The sequence below is a fragment of the Equus asinus genome, chromosome 2, assembly GCF_041296235.1.
Source record: "Equus asinus isolate D_3611 breed Donkey chromosome 2, EquAss-T2T_v2, whole genome shotgun sequence".
NCBI classification, from domain to species: Eukaryota; Metazoa; Chordata; class Mammalia; order Perissodactyla; family Equidae; genus Equus; species Equus asinus.
The window spans coordinates 88,444,781-88,457,098 of NC_091791.1; the positions used below are offsets into that span (position 1 = coordinate 88,444,781).

General features: G+C 47.7%; 1 protein-coding gene across 8 annotated transcripts in view; it reads right to left on the reverse strand.

Moving 5' to 3' along the window:
* WDFY4 (WDFY family member 4) overlaps positions 1 to 12,318 on the reverse strand; it is a 301,742-nt gene that overhangs the window by 260,193 nt on the left and 29,231 nt on the right. For all 8 annotated transcript variants that reach the window (XM_070493267.1, XM_070493276.1, XM_070493259.1 and 5 more), the window contains 3 exons: positions 12,018 to 12,268; positions 2,285 to 2,399; positions 1,262 to 1,368 (listed from right to left, as the gene is read on the reverse strand). In XM_070493267.1, coding sequence (XP_070349368.1) covers positions 1,262 to 1,368; positions 2,285 to 2,399; positions 12,018 to 12,251 — 456 coding nt within the window. In that variant the 5' untranslated portion in view covers positions 12,252 to 12,268. The remainder of the gene's footprint in view (positions 1 to 1,261; positions 1,369 to 2,284; positions 2,400 to 12,017; positions 12,269 to 12,318) is intronic.

Sequence of the window (12,318 nt, forward strand, 5' to 3'; positions counted from 1 at the left end):
TCCTACCCTTCCCCCTCAAAGCTTCTGTTTCCTTGGCACCTGGTCTGCCGTGACCCCACTGCGGGCAGCTCTCCCTGTGCCCTATGGTGCACTGGCTCCACTGAAAGCCAGCTGCCTATTTCTGTCCCTGCTTTGGTGGAGAACAAGGCTTCAGGTGAATGTTTTACTACACGGGCTAAAAGCAGCCCTTCGTGAGAGGCAGAAGGGCCCCTGCTGGGCTTCAGGTCACTGTGACAATGGTGGTCCAGCAGTTTATGCAGAGGAAAAGTCTTGCTTCCAGTTATCAAGTGTGTGCTGTTCTCCTCACGCACCTCCACGCAGTCTCCAAACCAAATGCCTGTCTGATGTCTGTGTTCACCGTGAGACTCCGGGCGGCAGCTGCCTCCATCTGGTCCCCTGGTACTCCCGCTGCTGAGCGCCAGACCTGGCACACAGTGGGCCCTCTCACTAGACGAATGCGTCTCTGGACCTGCCCTGCACAGGGGCTCCGGCCATTTCTGCTAACGGCCACAGCGGCCGGGGACTGTTCCTGCCTGAGAGGACACCAGCCGTCAGCTAACCATTCAGAGAGAAAGTACCAGGTCCCCAGCTTCACAGTGGGAGGACATGACTGCAACCTGGATGGGGCAGGGGTGGGAAGAGAAGAAGGAGGGGCTGGGCTCTTTCGAGCGTCGTCTCTGGATAGACAGGGGACAGGTGCCCACGAGCGTGGCTCCTTCAGTTTGAGTTTGACAGGAGGCGATGGAGAGCAGGGGCTCAGAGCACGGGCCCTGGGGTCAGACAGACTGCAGTTACACAGCGTGGGTGAACCTGATTTCTCATCACTAACAGTGCACCACCGTAATCTGACTCTCAGGGTTTGGGGAGGATTAATCGACCCAGTGGGTGGGATGCAGCCAGCACCGCCCTGACGCACAGGAAGTAGTCCAGACACATGAGCTGTTGTTAATCCCCACACTAACCCTAAAACTAAAGCGTTAGATCCCCAGTTCTAAAATTAGCAACACAAAGAGTCACAGAGAGGCGAAACGATTTGCCCACGGTTACATAGAGCCCAACAACTGAAAAGGGAGGATTCCAACCTGAAATTCAGACTCTAAAGTCCAGGTTCTATTTCAGAGGGGCATCAGCAGAGGAAAGCGAGAAATCAGTTTCATAGAAAGAAAGACACTCTTGAGACGTGCCACCGCCCTGTGCTGGGACCTCCCTGTGGGCACAGATGAGGAGCACCTGGCTGGGGCTGACGGGGTTTGGAACTTACCGAGTCGGTCCCTGTGAGCACGTACACCGACTTCAGGAGCAGGTAGCCATCCTGATCTGCATCCCCCTTCCACCGCAGCAACTGCCCAGCTGCCACTCGTGCTTGCTCTGGCAACAGTGAGGAATGGCAGAAAGTGTCACCAGAGGGCCATTCGGTGATCTGTTCCCCCAACTCCCCCTACTTGGGCTCGTCTCTCCATGAGATGCACCTTAACATCTTTAGGAGACTTCTGCCTCCTGCCTCCCCCACAATGCCACCTGAATCTGTAGCAAACATTTCACACTCTTCTACGTTAATCTCCTTGGAGGATAGCCTTTCTTATGCTACTATCCCTGTTCAACAACCATCAATGGCTCCCTATTACCAAATAATAAGAACGAGCTCCTCAGCTACTGGACTTCCACAATCCAGAGTCTTCACCCCCCTTCCTGTATCACACAGCCCCTTATCCTGCAACCTACACCAAGAGCTCAAGCTCTTCCTCCCACTGGAACTCCCTCCCGCCCCTTAGCCCCATAGGCACCATGAAATTCGGGCCAGCTCCAGGAGCGGAAGAATGCCCACAGCAGAAAACATGCTTGGCCTTGGCCTCTGTCTTACTCTGTCTTTCTGGATCAAGCTCTCCATTGAACACTCAGGTGTACCTTTTATGCTAGTGCGCCCTCACAGAGCCCCTGGTCCTGTGTGTGGGGGGCGGGGGTAAGCATGTGTGTGTGCATGTATGTTTGGGTGTGAGGTGTATGCGTCTGTGTGTTTGTATATATATTCATATGGGGAGGGTCTGTGTGTTTGTTTCTGTGCGTGTGTGTCCCTCCTGGGAGCAGCAGAGCCCCCAGCTCCCCTTTCCCTCCTCTGCTAGCCTTTCCCTTTGTTCCCAAGGGAACAGTGGTGGAACTGGGCTCCCTGGAAGGCATTATTCTAACTCCACTAGAAAGCAGAGAGGGGCTGAGCAGGAGCCCTGGGAGGGGTCCACAGAGCTGTTTTACTCCCCATAAACTGTCCTCTAAGACCCTCTTCTCTTACCTGCAGGCTTTCCCACAAGCGCCTCCTGTATTTCTTGGGCAAACTGGTTGGAAACATCTTCTGCCAGCCTTTGGAGACTAGGAAAGCAGATGATGCCCACGGAGTGTTCCCAGGCCTGGAGCGCAACCAACAGGATTCCATCAGAGGTGCCAAAGCTACAGAGCAAGGAGTGAGCATCCCCTTCCTCTGTCCTTGCCGGCCCAGACCAGAGAGTCCACTCGCATTCCCGGTGCATCCCAAAGGACACGGAACGACCTGCCTCACAGCTCCCACCGCACCCCTACCCCAATGCCTCTAAATTCGTCAACTTCCTGCTGAGCTCCAGGCCCACGCATCCAACTGGCCCCTGGACATCTCCCCTGAACTCGTGCTCCTGCAACGTCAAACACACGGAACGGAATCCATTGCCTTCCCCAGACCGGCTGCACCTTGTCTCGGTGAACGGCCCAGCAAGCACCAGTCGCCTTCTGGGAAATCCCAAAAGTGATTCTGCAGCCCTCCCTCTCCTTCGCCTTCCCGCCCCACCAGTTGCTGTGTCTCACTGCTTCTCCTCTTACTCACCTTTCACATCTTATGCAGATACCGTCCTTTTGTCATGCCATTATTTCCTACCAATTAATTCTAAAAAGTGGGATTGCAAGCTAAAAGGGTGTGCCTTTGTTTTTTTTAGTGCTTTGGTTCAGGTTACTAACTCATTCTACAGAAAAGTTGCACTAGATTAGCCTCAGGGGCTCACGGCAGAGGGTTGGTCTCTCTGCAGCCAGGCCAGCATTAGGGTTTGTCATGCTTTTTCATCTTAAATGGAAAACTTTGTAGGAGAAAAAATATCGCATCTTGATTACGGTCTTTAGACTACTAGAGTGGAGGAACACTCCTCATGCTTCTTGAATTGCCTATTTTTGTTCTTAGCCTATTATTCTATGAGGGTTTTCATTATTTTTTATTTATTTTAAAAAGCTTTTTATATATAAAAAAAGTTAACCTTTGTCTGTAACACTATTGCAATTTTTTTTGTATTTGTCATTTTATCTTTTAATTTGGTATTGTTTGGTTTCGCTGTACAGAAATCTGAAACTCATATGAAATGAAATTTCTCAATCTATTCCTTTGTTTTCCAGCTTTAGTTCCAGGCTTAGGAAAGTCTTCCCTGGTCCAGTCATTATTGGGGTTTTTTTTTTTTTTTTTTTTTGAGGAACATTAGCCCTGAGCTAACTACTGCCAATCCTCTTCTTTCTGCTGAGGAAGACTGGCCCTGAGCTCACATCCGTGCCCATCTTCCTCTACTTTATCTGTGGGACGCCTACCACAGCGTGGCTTTTGCCAAGTGGTGCCATGTCCACACCTGGGATCTGAACCGGCGAACCCGGACCACCGAGAAGTGGAACGTGTGCACTTAACCACTACGCCACCAGCCTGGCCCCCAGTCATTATTGTTTTTAATCTTCTATTTCTTTTTTAATTTCCTTAAAATTCTTTCTTAGATGTCCCTTCTCTATTTCTATCCTATCTGGTCATCTTTTTCCTCAGCCTTGTTTTCTTTATTGTTTAGGATATTATTTGATGGAAGTCATGACTTTAAAAGTTCTGCTCGGGCTGCCAGACCCTTTCCAGAGTCTCCTCCTGGTTTCTGGAGTAGCGCTGTTCACAGGTCTGCTTCTCACTGGAGTCCTTCCCTTTGTTTCGCTGCGTTGTCACAGGCTGAGTTTACTATCCCGCAAGGAGGAGAGCTTTCTCTAGACCAACAGTCAGAGTGGGGTGACCCTTCCCCCGGGACTTGAGTCCCAGGCAATTCTGCATCCCGGGTTCCCACCAGGGAGGTCGGCTGCTGTGCACATTCCTGGCAACTGGTTTTTCCTCTGTGACATGCAATTTTGCTGGACTGCCATCCACTCACCCCCACTCATCATCCACGTGTAATTATATTTCTGACCAAAGACCTGACTGAGTTTTCTTAAGCTGAGATCCTCCTTCTGGAAAAGGTGAGAAAGGCATCAAATTCCAAGAGGAAATCATTTCCATTTGTTTCCTTGTTATAGATACTATGTTTGTTAAAAAGTAAAAACCTTTAAAAATCTTCTCTATATTAAAAGATGCGATATACGAAATGACGAGGCAAGGCACAGATTGGGAGAAAATATTGGCTAAGCATATAACTGACAAAAGAACCGTACCCAGACTCCTACAAATTAGTAAGAAAAAGACAGCCTGATTTTTAAAACACAGGCAAATGAAACAGCAAGTAATTCATAAAAGATAAAATCAATAACAAATTACTAATAATTAGGAAAATGCAAATTAAAGCCACAATGAGATAGCTTATACTTTTCAGGGAGGTAAAAATAGTAAGCCTAACAATGCCAAATGTGGGCGAAAGTGAGGGACCCAGAAACGCCCACATCTACTGAGGGAGTAGAACTTGGAAGAACCTCCTTGAAGAAGAATTTACCCCAAACCAATAAAGTCCAAGAGGCACACATCCTGCAACCCAGCAATTCCACTCCTTCCTTAGAGAAACGCTGGCACACATGCGCCGGGAGACGCGAAGAAGAAATATTTACGCAGCATCGTTTGCAAGTGTGAAGAAGTGGAAGAAAACTTCCTGTTCATCAATAGGACAATGAATGAATAATTTGTGTCATATTTGTATAATAGGATACTATATAGAACTGAAAAAGAAACAGAGCAACATGTATCACTGTCCATAAACCCCAGAAATAGAATGTTGAGTGGAAAAAGCAAGTTGCAAAAGTGTATTACAGTATATCTAAAAACTTGTGAGACTATACATAAATTATGCAATAATGTTACTGATGGGTATATTTTATATATGTAAAAAATATATCCCCATAAGTAATCTCTCTCTCTCTCTCTCTCTCTATGTATATATATATATGGCATATAGATATATAGATATTCCCACACTGGGAATGATACTCTGGGACCGGGGTTACCATTGGCAGAGGACAGAAGGAGAAAGAATTCTTGAATGTGTACACAGGTGGCTTTGGTTTATCTGCATGTTTTATTTCTTTTATATGGGTGGTGAGTACTCAGGTATTTATTTTGTTTTGAGCAAGACTTTGTACGTATCTGAAATATTTGTTTTATTTTCTGCCCCAGTTGCCCTTTTCCTTTGTAAATAAAAAAGCAGCACATCAGAGCCTTGCAAAAACTAAAAAAATGCTGGAGGAATGTTAAAAACCATTGCAGAAAGTAGACCTTCAACAAATGTTTGATGAGTGAACACGTGGTTATGAAACCCACAAAATGCAGAATGACGGCCAAATGTATTTTGCGCTGGTCTCGTGCCAAACTCTGGGCCAAGCACTTCTGTGCGTTGTTTACACTGATCCTCACAACACCCCTCGGAGATGGGTAGTATTATTCCTATTCCCACTTTACAGAAACTGAGGCTCAGCCAGAGGGTAAGCCCAGAGCACCAGTTAAGCAACAGATCGAAAACCTGGATGATTTCGTGCAGACACAAACATACCCACGTAGCATGTGCACATCTAAGAAATTTATGGCTACCACCTGGAAACCAGCTATCGCCTGGAAACTTTAATCCCTGGAAAGAAAAAGTCAGTCCTCTTGGCTGGGAATTTCCGCAGTAAGATGACTTCCGTCCCCAGGACAGAGAGCTCTGCTATGATGTCTGCCTAACAAATTCCTGTGCCTCTCCCCTGCGCCGGCAAACCCCTCAAAGAGCAATTTGAAGGCAGTTGACTCAGAAGCATCCAGATCGTCTTTGAGCAGTGGGACTCCAAGAGGCACTCTACAATAAAGCAAATTGGGCCGCTGCGAGTTGAACGGTAATTGTACCCTCAGCCAGATTCTCCCAAGGCTCAGCCTCCTTCCTGGGACCACAGTGGGCACTTCTGCAGGCCGCCTTCACTCTTCCAGGCCACCAGGGTGCTGTTTGACGCACAGAGGCAATCATTTACTTAATGGTACCATGGAGACCCCAAAGAGTTAAGGCAGCTTCCAAAAGGACCTAATTTTTTCCCAAACTGGGACTTGCATGCTGGGAGGATATTGCTCAATATTTTAAAAAACTTTTATTTACTCACATTATCCAAGCGGCACTATCGTGCCTGGTGCTGCCCCTCACATGAAGAAGAGAAAAAGAAAATGATGCTCTGGTCTCCCAAGGAAAATAAAAAAGGGCAAAAACTCTTGAAAAGATGAGAGGAAACCCCAGCTCTTGCATGACAAAGAGAATCCGGCTGGTTTTCAGGTATGACTGTAATATTACGATTTCTCCATTGCTACAGAGTTTGCTGGTTTGGTCTTTAAGTGAGCTCAAAATGTTTCAGAGACTATATGAGTTTCCCCTGCTAGTGTGACACAGTTGATTCTTTTCTTTGTAACTTAAAAAAAAAAATGATGCTCTAAAACAACAAAAATCTTATTTCCCCAAGATGGGAATAAACCATGTTGCAGGTCCCACTCCGAGGTGGGGCAGAGTCAGGGATGGCAAGGGAGGGTGTTTATTCTCACCATGTCCTCTGGACAGAGACCACACTTGGAAATAATTGTTGGCAATCCTTGTTATTATATTTAATGTTATGTGTCTCTCTTCTATCGTCAGTTGAGTCCACGCTTGGTTTTTATGAGAAAGATTGACCAAACTCCATGGCGTAAACTCTGCACCACTGGCAGGGCAGTCAGCCTAAGAGGATCTGTGCACACCTGTGCACGTGCAAATGTGCATACACATGCATGTGCAAGCACACACACACAAAAGCACACTCATCTCCAAGTACAACCAATAAGTGTTCGTTCCAATCCCTCCACACTCGGAATGAATGGATTCCTCACCGTTTTGCCCGCCATTCTGGTTATCTACCACTCTATTACAAACCACTGCAAAATTGAGTGGCTTCAAATGACAGCAGTCGTTTATTTCTCTCATGGATCTGCAACTGGGACAGGGCTCAGCAGGGCCGGCTTTTCTCCGCGTCCGTCGGCTGGGGCAGCTAACAGGGCCTGAGGGCTCCACCTGCAAGCTGGCGCACTCACATGCGGGCAGCTTTGCTGCTGTCAGTAGCAAGTGCAGTTGCACACGCAGGGGCTTCGTTTCCATTGCACACAGGCTTTTACTCAGGGCTGCTTGGGCCTCCTCACGACATCGCAGCAGGGTTCTAAGCGTGAGTATCCCAAGTGACACGAAGAAGAAACTGCAAGTCTCTGGAGGCCCTGGACCTAGAAATGTCGCTTCTGCCCTATTCTATCAGCCAAGCCATCCAGATTCGAGGTGGGGGTGGGGGGACATAGATGCCCATCTCAAAGAGGTCAGTGCGAACCCATTCACAGCATCTCTAATCTGTCACATCCATAGATCCTCCTTTTTTTCTCATGCTGCCCGCCACCCCAGGTTGTCTATCCCAGACAGTGAGGAATTTTACACTAATCTTTGGGGATTCCCTAGCTCATTGCCTGCTTTCTCTCAAAGCACGCATTCTAAGAACAATCTTCAACAACTACGTCTATGGCTCAAGCTGTCCCATGTCTGCTCTTGTCTCATATCTCTGTGAGCTGTGAGCACCTGAAGTGGTTCCCTTTCTGCCAAAGCAAACTGAGCGGGAACTACCCATGCTTGCTGGGAGAATGCCTTCTGCTCTTGGTGTGAGATCCTGTGACAGGACGAGTTCCAGAAGTACCAAGGCCCAAGGCTCTTGGCAGGAAAAGAACAACAGTCAACTGAATCCTTCCTGAAAACTCCGCTCTGCACACGGAGAAGTCATTAGCTCTGTGCTGCTTCCTGTGTGATGCAATGAAACCTCAACCTTGTCTGCAACACCGTGGAGTCAGCGATCCAAACATCACATGTGTCGGGGGTGACATGCCTCTGTACCCAAGGGGAATGTAGGTACCAGCCAGGCAAAGCCATTGTCCAGTGAGTCACGGGATAGGGAAAGAAACCAGAGGTGCTCTGTTCTACAAAGGCCAACACTGCCTGGGGAGCCCAGTGGTTAACAACAGGCCTGGGGCCGACTGCTTGGGTTAAGTTCTGCTCCCCAGTGACAACTGGACGGCCTTGGCCAAGTTATGCAACATCTCTAAACCTCTCTTTCCTCATTTCTAAAGCTGGGATAAAAATAGCACCCACTTCACAGGGTTATTATGAGGGGTGGTAAACACCAAACAGAATGCCTGGTTTAGTTAGTTAGAGCTTGGTGAATAGTACTAGCCATCATCAGTGAAAGTGGCCCAGGCGCTGGCTAAGAACTCCTTCTGGACCTGTGAAGAGGACTGATGGCCCCTGGGGGAAGAGGAGAGCCTGCAGTTTTGCAGGAGAACTTTGTTTCTGACTCATCCCCTCAGGCCAGGCAGCCCCCTATTGGGGGTCCAACACCCTGAGACTCCATGAAGCTCTTCCCCATTGCCAAGACGGAAGCCAAAATGTTGAGTGGGTTCACTCCTTAACAACTCTGCAGTTTTCCCTCAATTCAGGAGGCAATGGGTCTGGAATTTACTACAGAACCAACCAAGCCCATCTTTGTACCTGCCTAACAGTTAATGCAGATTTATGATTAAGCAATGACAGGGATGAGGGAACAGTTCATCCTCTGCTGTGGGTTTGAGGAGTCGGATATGTGAGAAAGCCAAAGAGGCTAGAGGGAAGTTCTTTAGGAAGGAGATGCCAAAGGAGCAGCTCTGAGGGAGTCTGCTACACAAGACAACACCTGTTGTCAAATCTCAAGACTCGCAAGGTCGAGGAAGGTGATGGACACTGAGGCAGGGCACACACTGCTATCAACCTGCGCCCAAGCCCTATCTATACGTGGACCACCCCTTCCATGCTGGCTCCGACTGATAAAGAGTCTGGGCCAGTTAGGCTAGATCCCACAATCCAGGGACATAGCCCTTTCCAAGGAGAGGTGACAATTCAAAATCTCTTGTGTGCATTGTCTTAGAACAAAGAATGTTCCAGATCATCTTAATTTTCCTTGGGTCTAAAGTGAAAAGAGCCAGGTATAGAGAGTTGGGTTCTACCACAGAAAGTGGTCCATGACTCTTAGATGCACTCAGTTGTCTCAGAGCCCAATGGGGGCATGGTTTCCATAACAAGCAGCATATGCATAAGGCTCTGATGTCAATGACCACATTCCACAGGAGATGGCATAACTTTCTAAGTCCTGATGTTTCCAGGAGGGTTCTTTATAGATGACCTTGAAGAATACTGTTTTATGGTTACAAAATTCAGAACAGAGTGGTTACAAGCTTGATTTCTTACACAAGGACCCGTATTCCAATGGATGTTTTCGGTCTTCATCGACAGCTCAGATTTTAACTACATTACACTCGAAGGAAAAATACCCACCTTCCCCATGTTCCTTTCCATCCCAACTCTTAATTAAGGAGCCTGGGGGCTGGCTCTCTCGGGGTTTTACTAGTCAGAACTTAATAGAAACAACAGGTTTGTAGACCTAGTGGACTTAATGAAAGAATATATATTTTCAGAAAGTGATAAAAAGCATGTAACATTCTGCCTCTACAAGTTTCATCAGAGGTGGGCCCCGGGGACCCAAAACATAGCAGATTGTGTCAGCAGTTTGGGGGAGTCTTGGCCACAGGATCTCAGACTACGCACGTGCAGTTAGTACCCTGGAGGCTGGGGGAAAGGGACCGGGGACCAGATCTGCCTTCCGTGTGCTGTGGACTTCACAATCCTCATCTTCTCTCACCCTCACAGTCTCCGCAAAGGGGTATTGATTCCAGCTCACAGATGAGTGAACTGAGGTTCAGCGATATTGACTAACTTGCTCAAGGATGCACAGCTGACAGGCAAGGGAGCCAGGACTTGCTCTGCTCTGTCTGACTCGAAAGGCTGTATGTTCAACAATAGGGCCGTTTTGCCTCCAATCACCAGGAGAGGGTTGGGGAAACATGGACCAACACTGAGGTTCAATTTTTATAGGACCTGTTTGCTCACCGTGCGTTCACAGGCTCCATCACCTCCAGGGTCAGTTAACATTTTATATGAGTTAGGTGGGGTGGGTGGAAGGTACAGGGAGTTGGGGGGGGGGGAGCGGTAAACTGAGGGACCAAGACCAGAATCTGTCTAAAAGGGGTGCCCCTAACCATCTCCATCCAATGGTCAGCATTACATCTACCAAAATTTTCAAGAGAAACTAGAAATCTTATTTTTGCATGAAAACTTTCCATTTTCCATTAATTTGTTTACAAGCCCTCGATGCCAAAGAAACCACATGCCGGGTGCTATTCAAAATCATCTGCTCACAACTGGACTCTCCAGGAAGGTAAAACCTCTATCTGTCTTCTTTACTCTCAAAGCCCAAGGCCCTAGAAGAGAGTGTAGGAGTTTAATAAAGACGCGTACAACACCTGCATGACCCCTCAAACCAACCATCTGGAGAGAGGTGAAGAAGGACCTAGGCCTCCTTTCAGCCCTGCCAGAGCTGCTCAGGCGGGTGGGAAAGAAACAACCCAGGACCAGCCACCCAGCAATGCCTGAGCCCAGACACAGTCCCAGTGAATTTTGAGGGGGGTGGGGTGGGGGGTGGTAGGGGCTGTGCATGTGTTTCCTTCCATAAGACAAAGTTGACCTGGGGCCCGAGTGAGACCCAGCTTCCTCTCAGAAGCTGGGCTTGTCAGAGCAGAGAGACTAGGAAGAGAAATCTGAGCCATGGCTCCAAGCCCAGTTCTTCTTTTCCAGTATCTTCCCTAAGCCCCAGTCATCCAGTCTGTGAAAGGGAATGGATGGGTCCATTCAAGTCCAAAACATGTGAGAAAATAGTGAATCAATGGACAGTAAGCTTCTTGGCAATTTTTTACAGAAAGACATACCTGAGTACTCATTGCATCCTACAGATATGATCCCAAGAAGATTCTGAGTCATCTTTGGAAATCTTTAAATATTTCCGGTTAATAAGTTAGATGAAATATATTAACAAAGGGGCTCCCCTATAAAAACCTGCCGAAGCCACCATCTGTCCTACTCTACTTTAAAATGTAAAAAGTTTCTCATATTCTCTGTGCTTTGAATGTAGGTAAATGGTTTTTTTTTTTTAAATAATAACCCAAAATCAATAATCAAGCAAAACTAAGAGCTCATAAAAAGATGCATTTCCAACTGTACAACTAGGCTTCAATACATCCAACTATAAAGCAGACCTCACTGGCAGAAGCTTTGTTCCAAGACAACAAAGGAAATCCCTTGTACCCAACTGTCACCAGTTGCCACTAACCGGAGTGCTGGCCCGGTGGACAGGCTGGGCTTCTCTCGTGTGCCTGTGACCAAGGAGAGAGCACTGCTCTGGTGCTCCCCACTGATCGTACCTCGATTTACATCCTTGGCACAAGCTGATGTTCTGGCTGCCCCAGGTCCTCCCTTTGGAGTGAGTGGCGTTTGAGGTTACCAGCCAACCCTGCGACTCATGTCTCAGGATGCATCTTCCTTTCCTGGCTCCCTAAGGAGCTGGTCTCCTCTCTGGCTTCCCAGCTGGGATTGAGGTTGAACAATATAATTTTTTTAACTAAAGAGACCATATTGCTCAAGAGCCAACTGTCCATCCTTTCCAGGCCCTTCGTCATCCTAGAGGTGAGTCTTGCCATCTTTATTGAACAGCATAACACTCCCTCTAAGAACCCATCAGAGACCACCGGTGATGATATTAAAACCACCAACTTCAGCTTCTGATCATCCCAGCAGTGTTCCCAGAACACTGTCTCATCTTCTTACAGTTTCAAAAATGAAAATACTGACCTTTAGGAACAGCGGGAGAAGACTCAACAGGCCCTTGTGACGTTCACCTGGGCTCCTGTGAGGCAACTGCTGATATTCCAGAAACTTCCTTTCTAGCATCTCCCAGAGAGCAGTGGGGCCGGGGGGCTGCCCTCCATGGGGGTAGTCAGGCTGAGCACCATCGGGCCGTCCTTCATTGTTGGAACCTGGATCCTCAGCTCTGTCTTCAGCCGTCGAAACATCTTCCGCCTCCATGCCTTAGCAAAGCAGATCTGAATTCAGAACAAAAAACAAAAATGGAAAGTTCTCTCACAGCACTTCT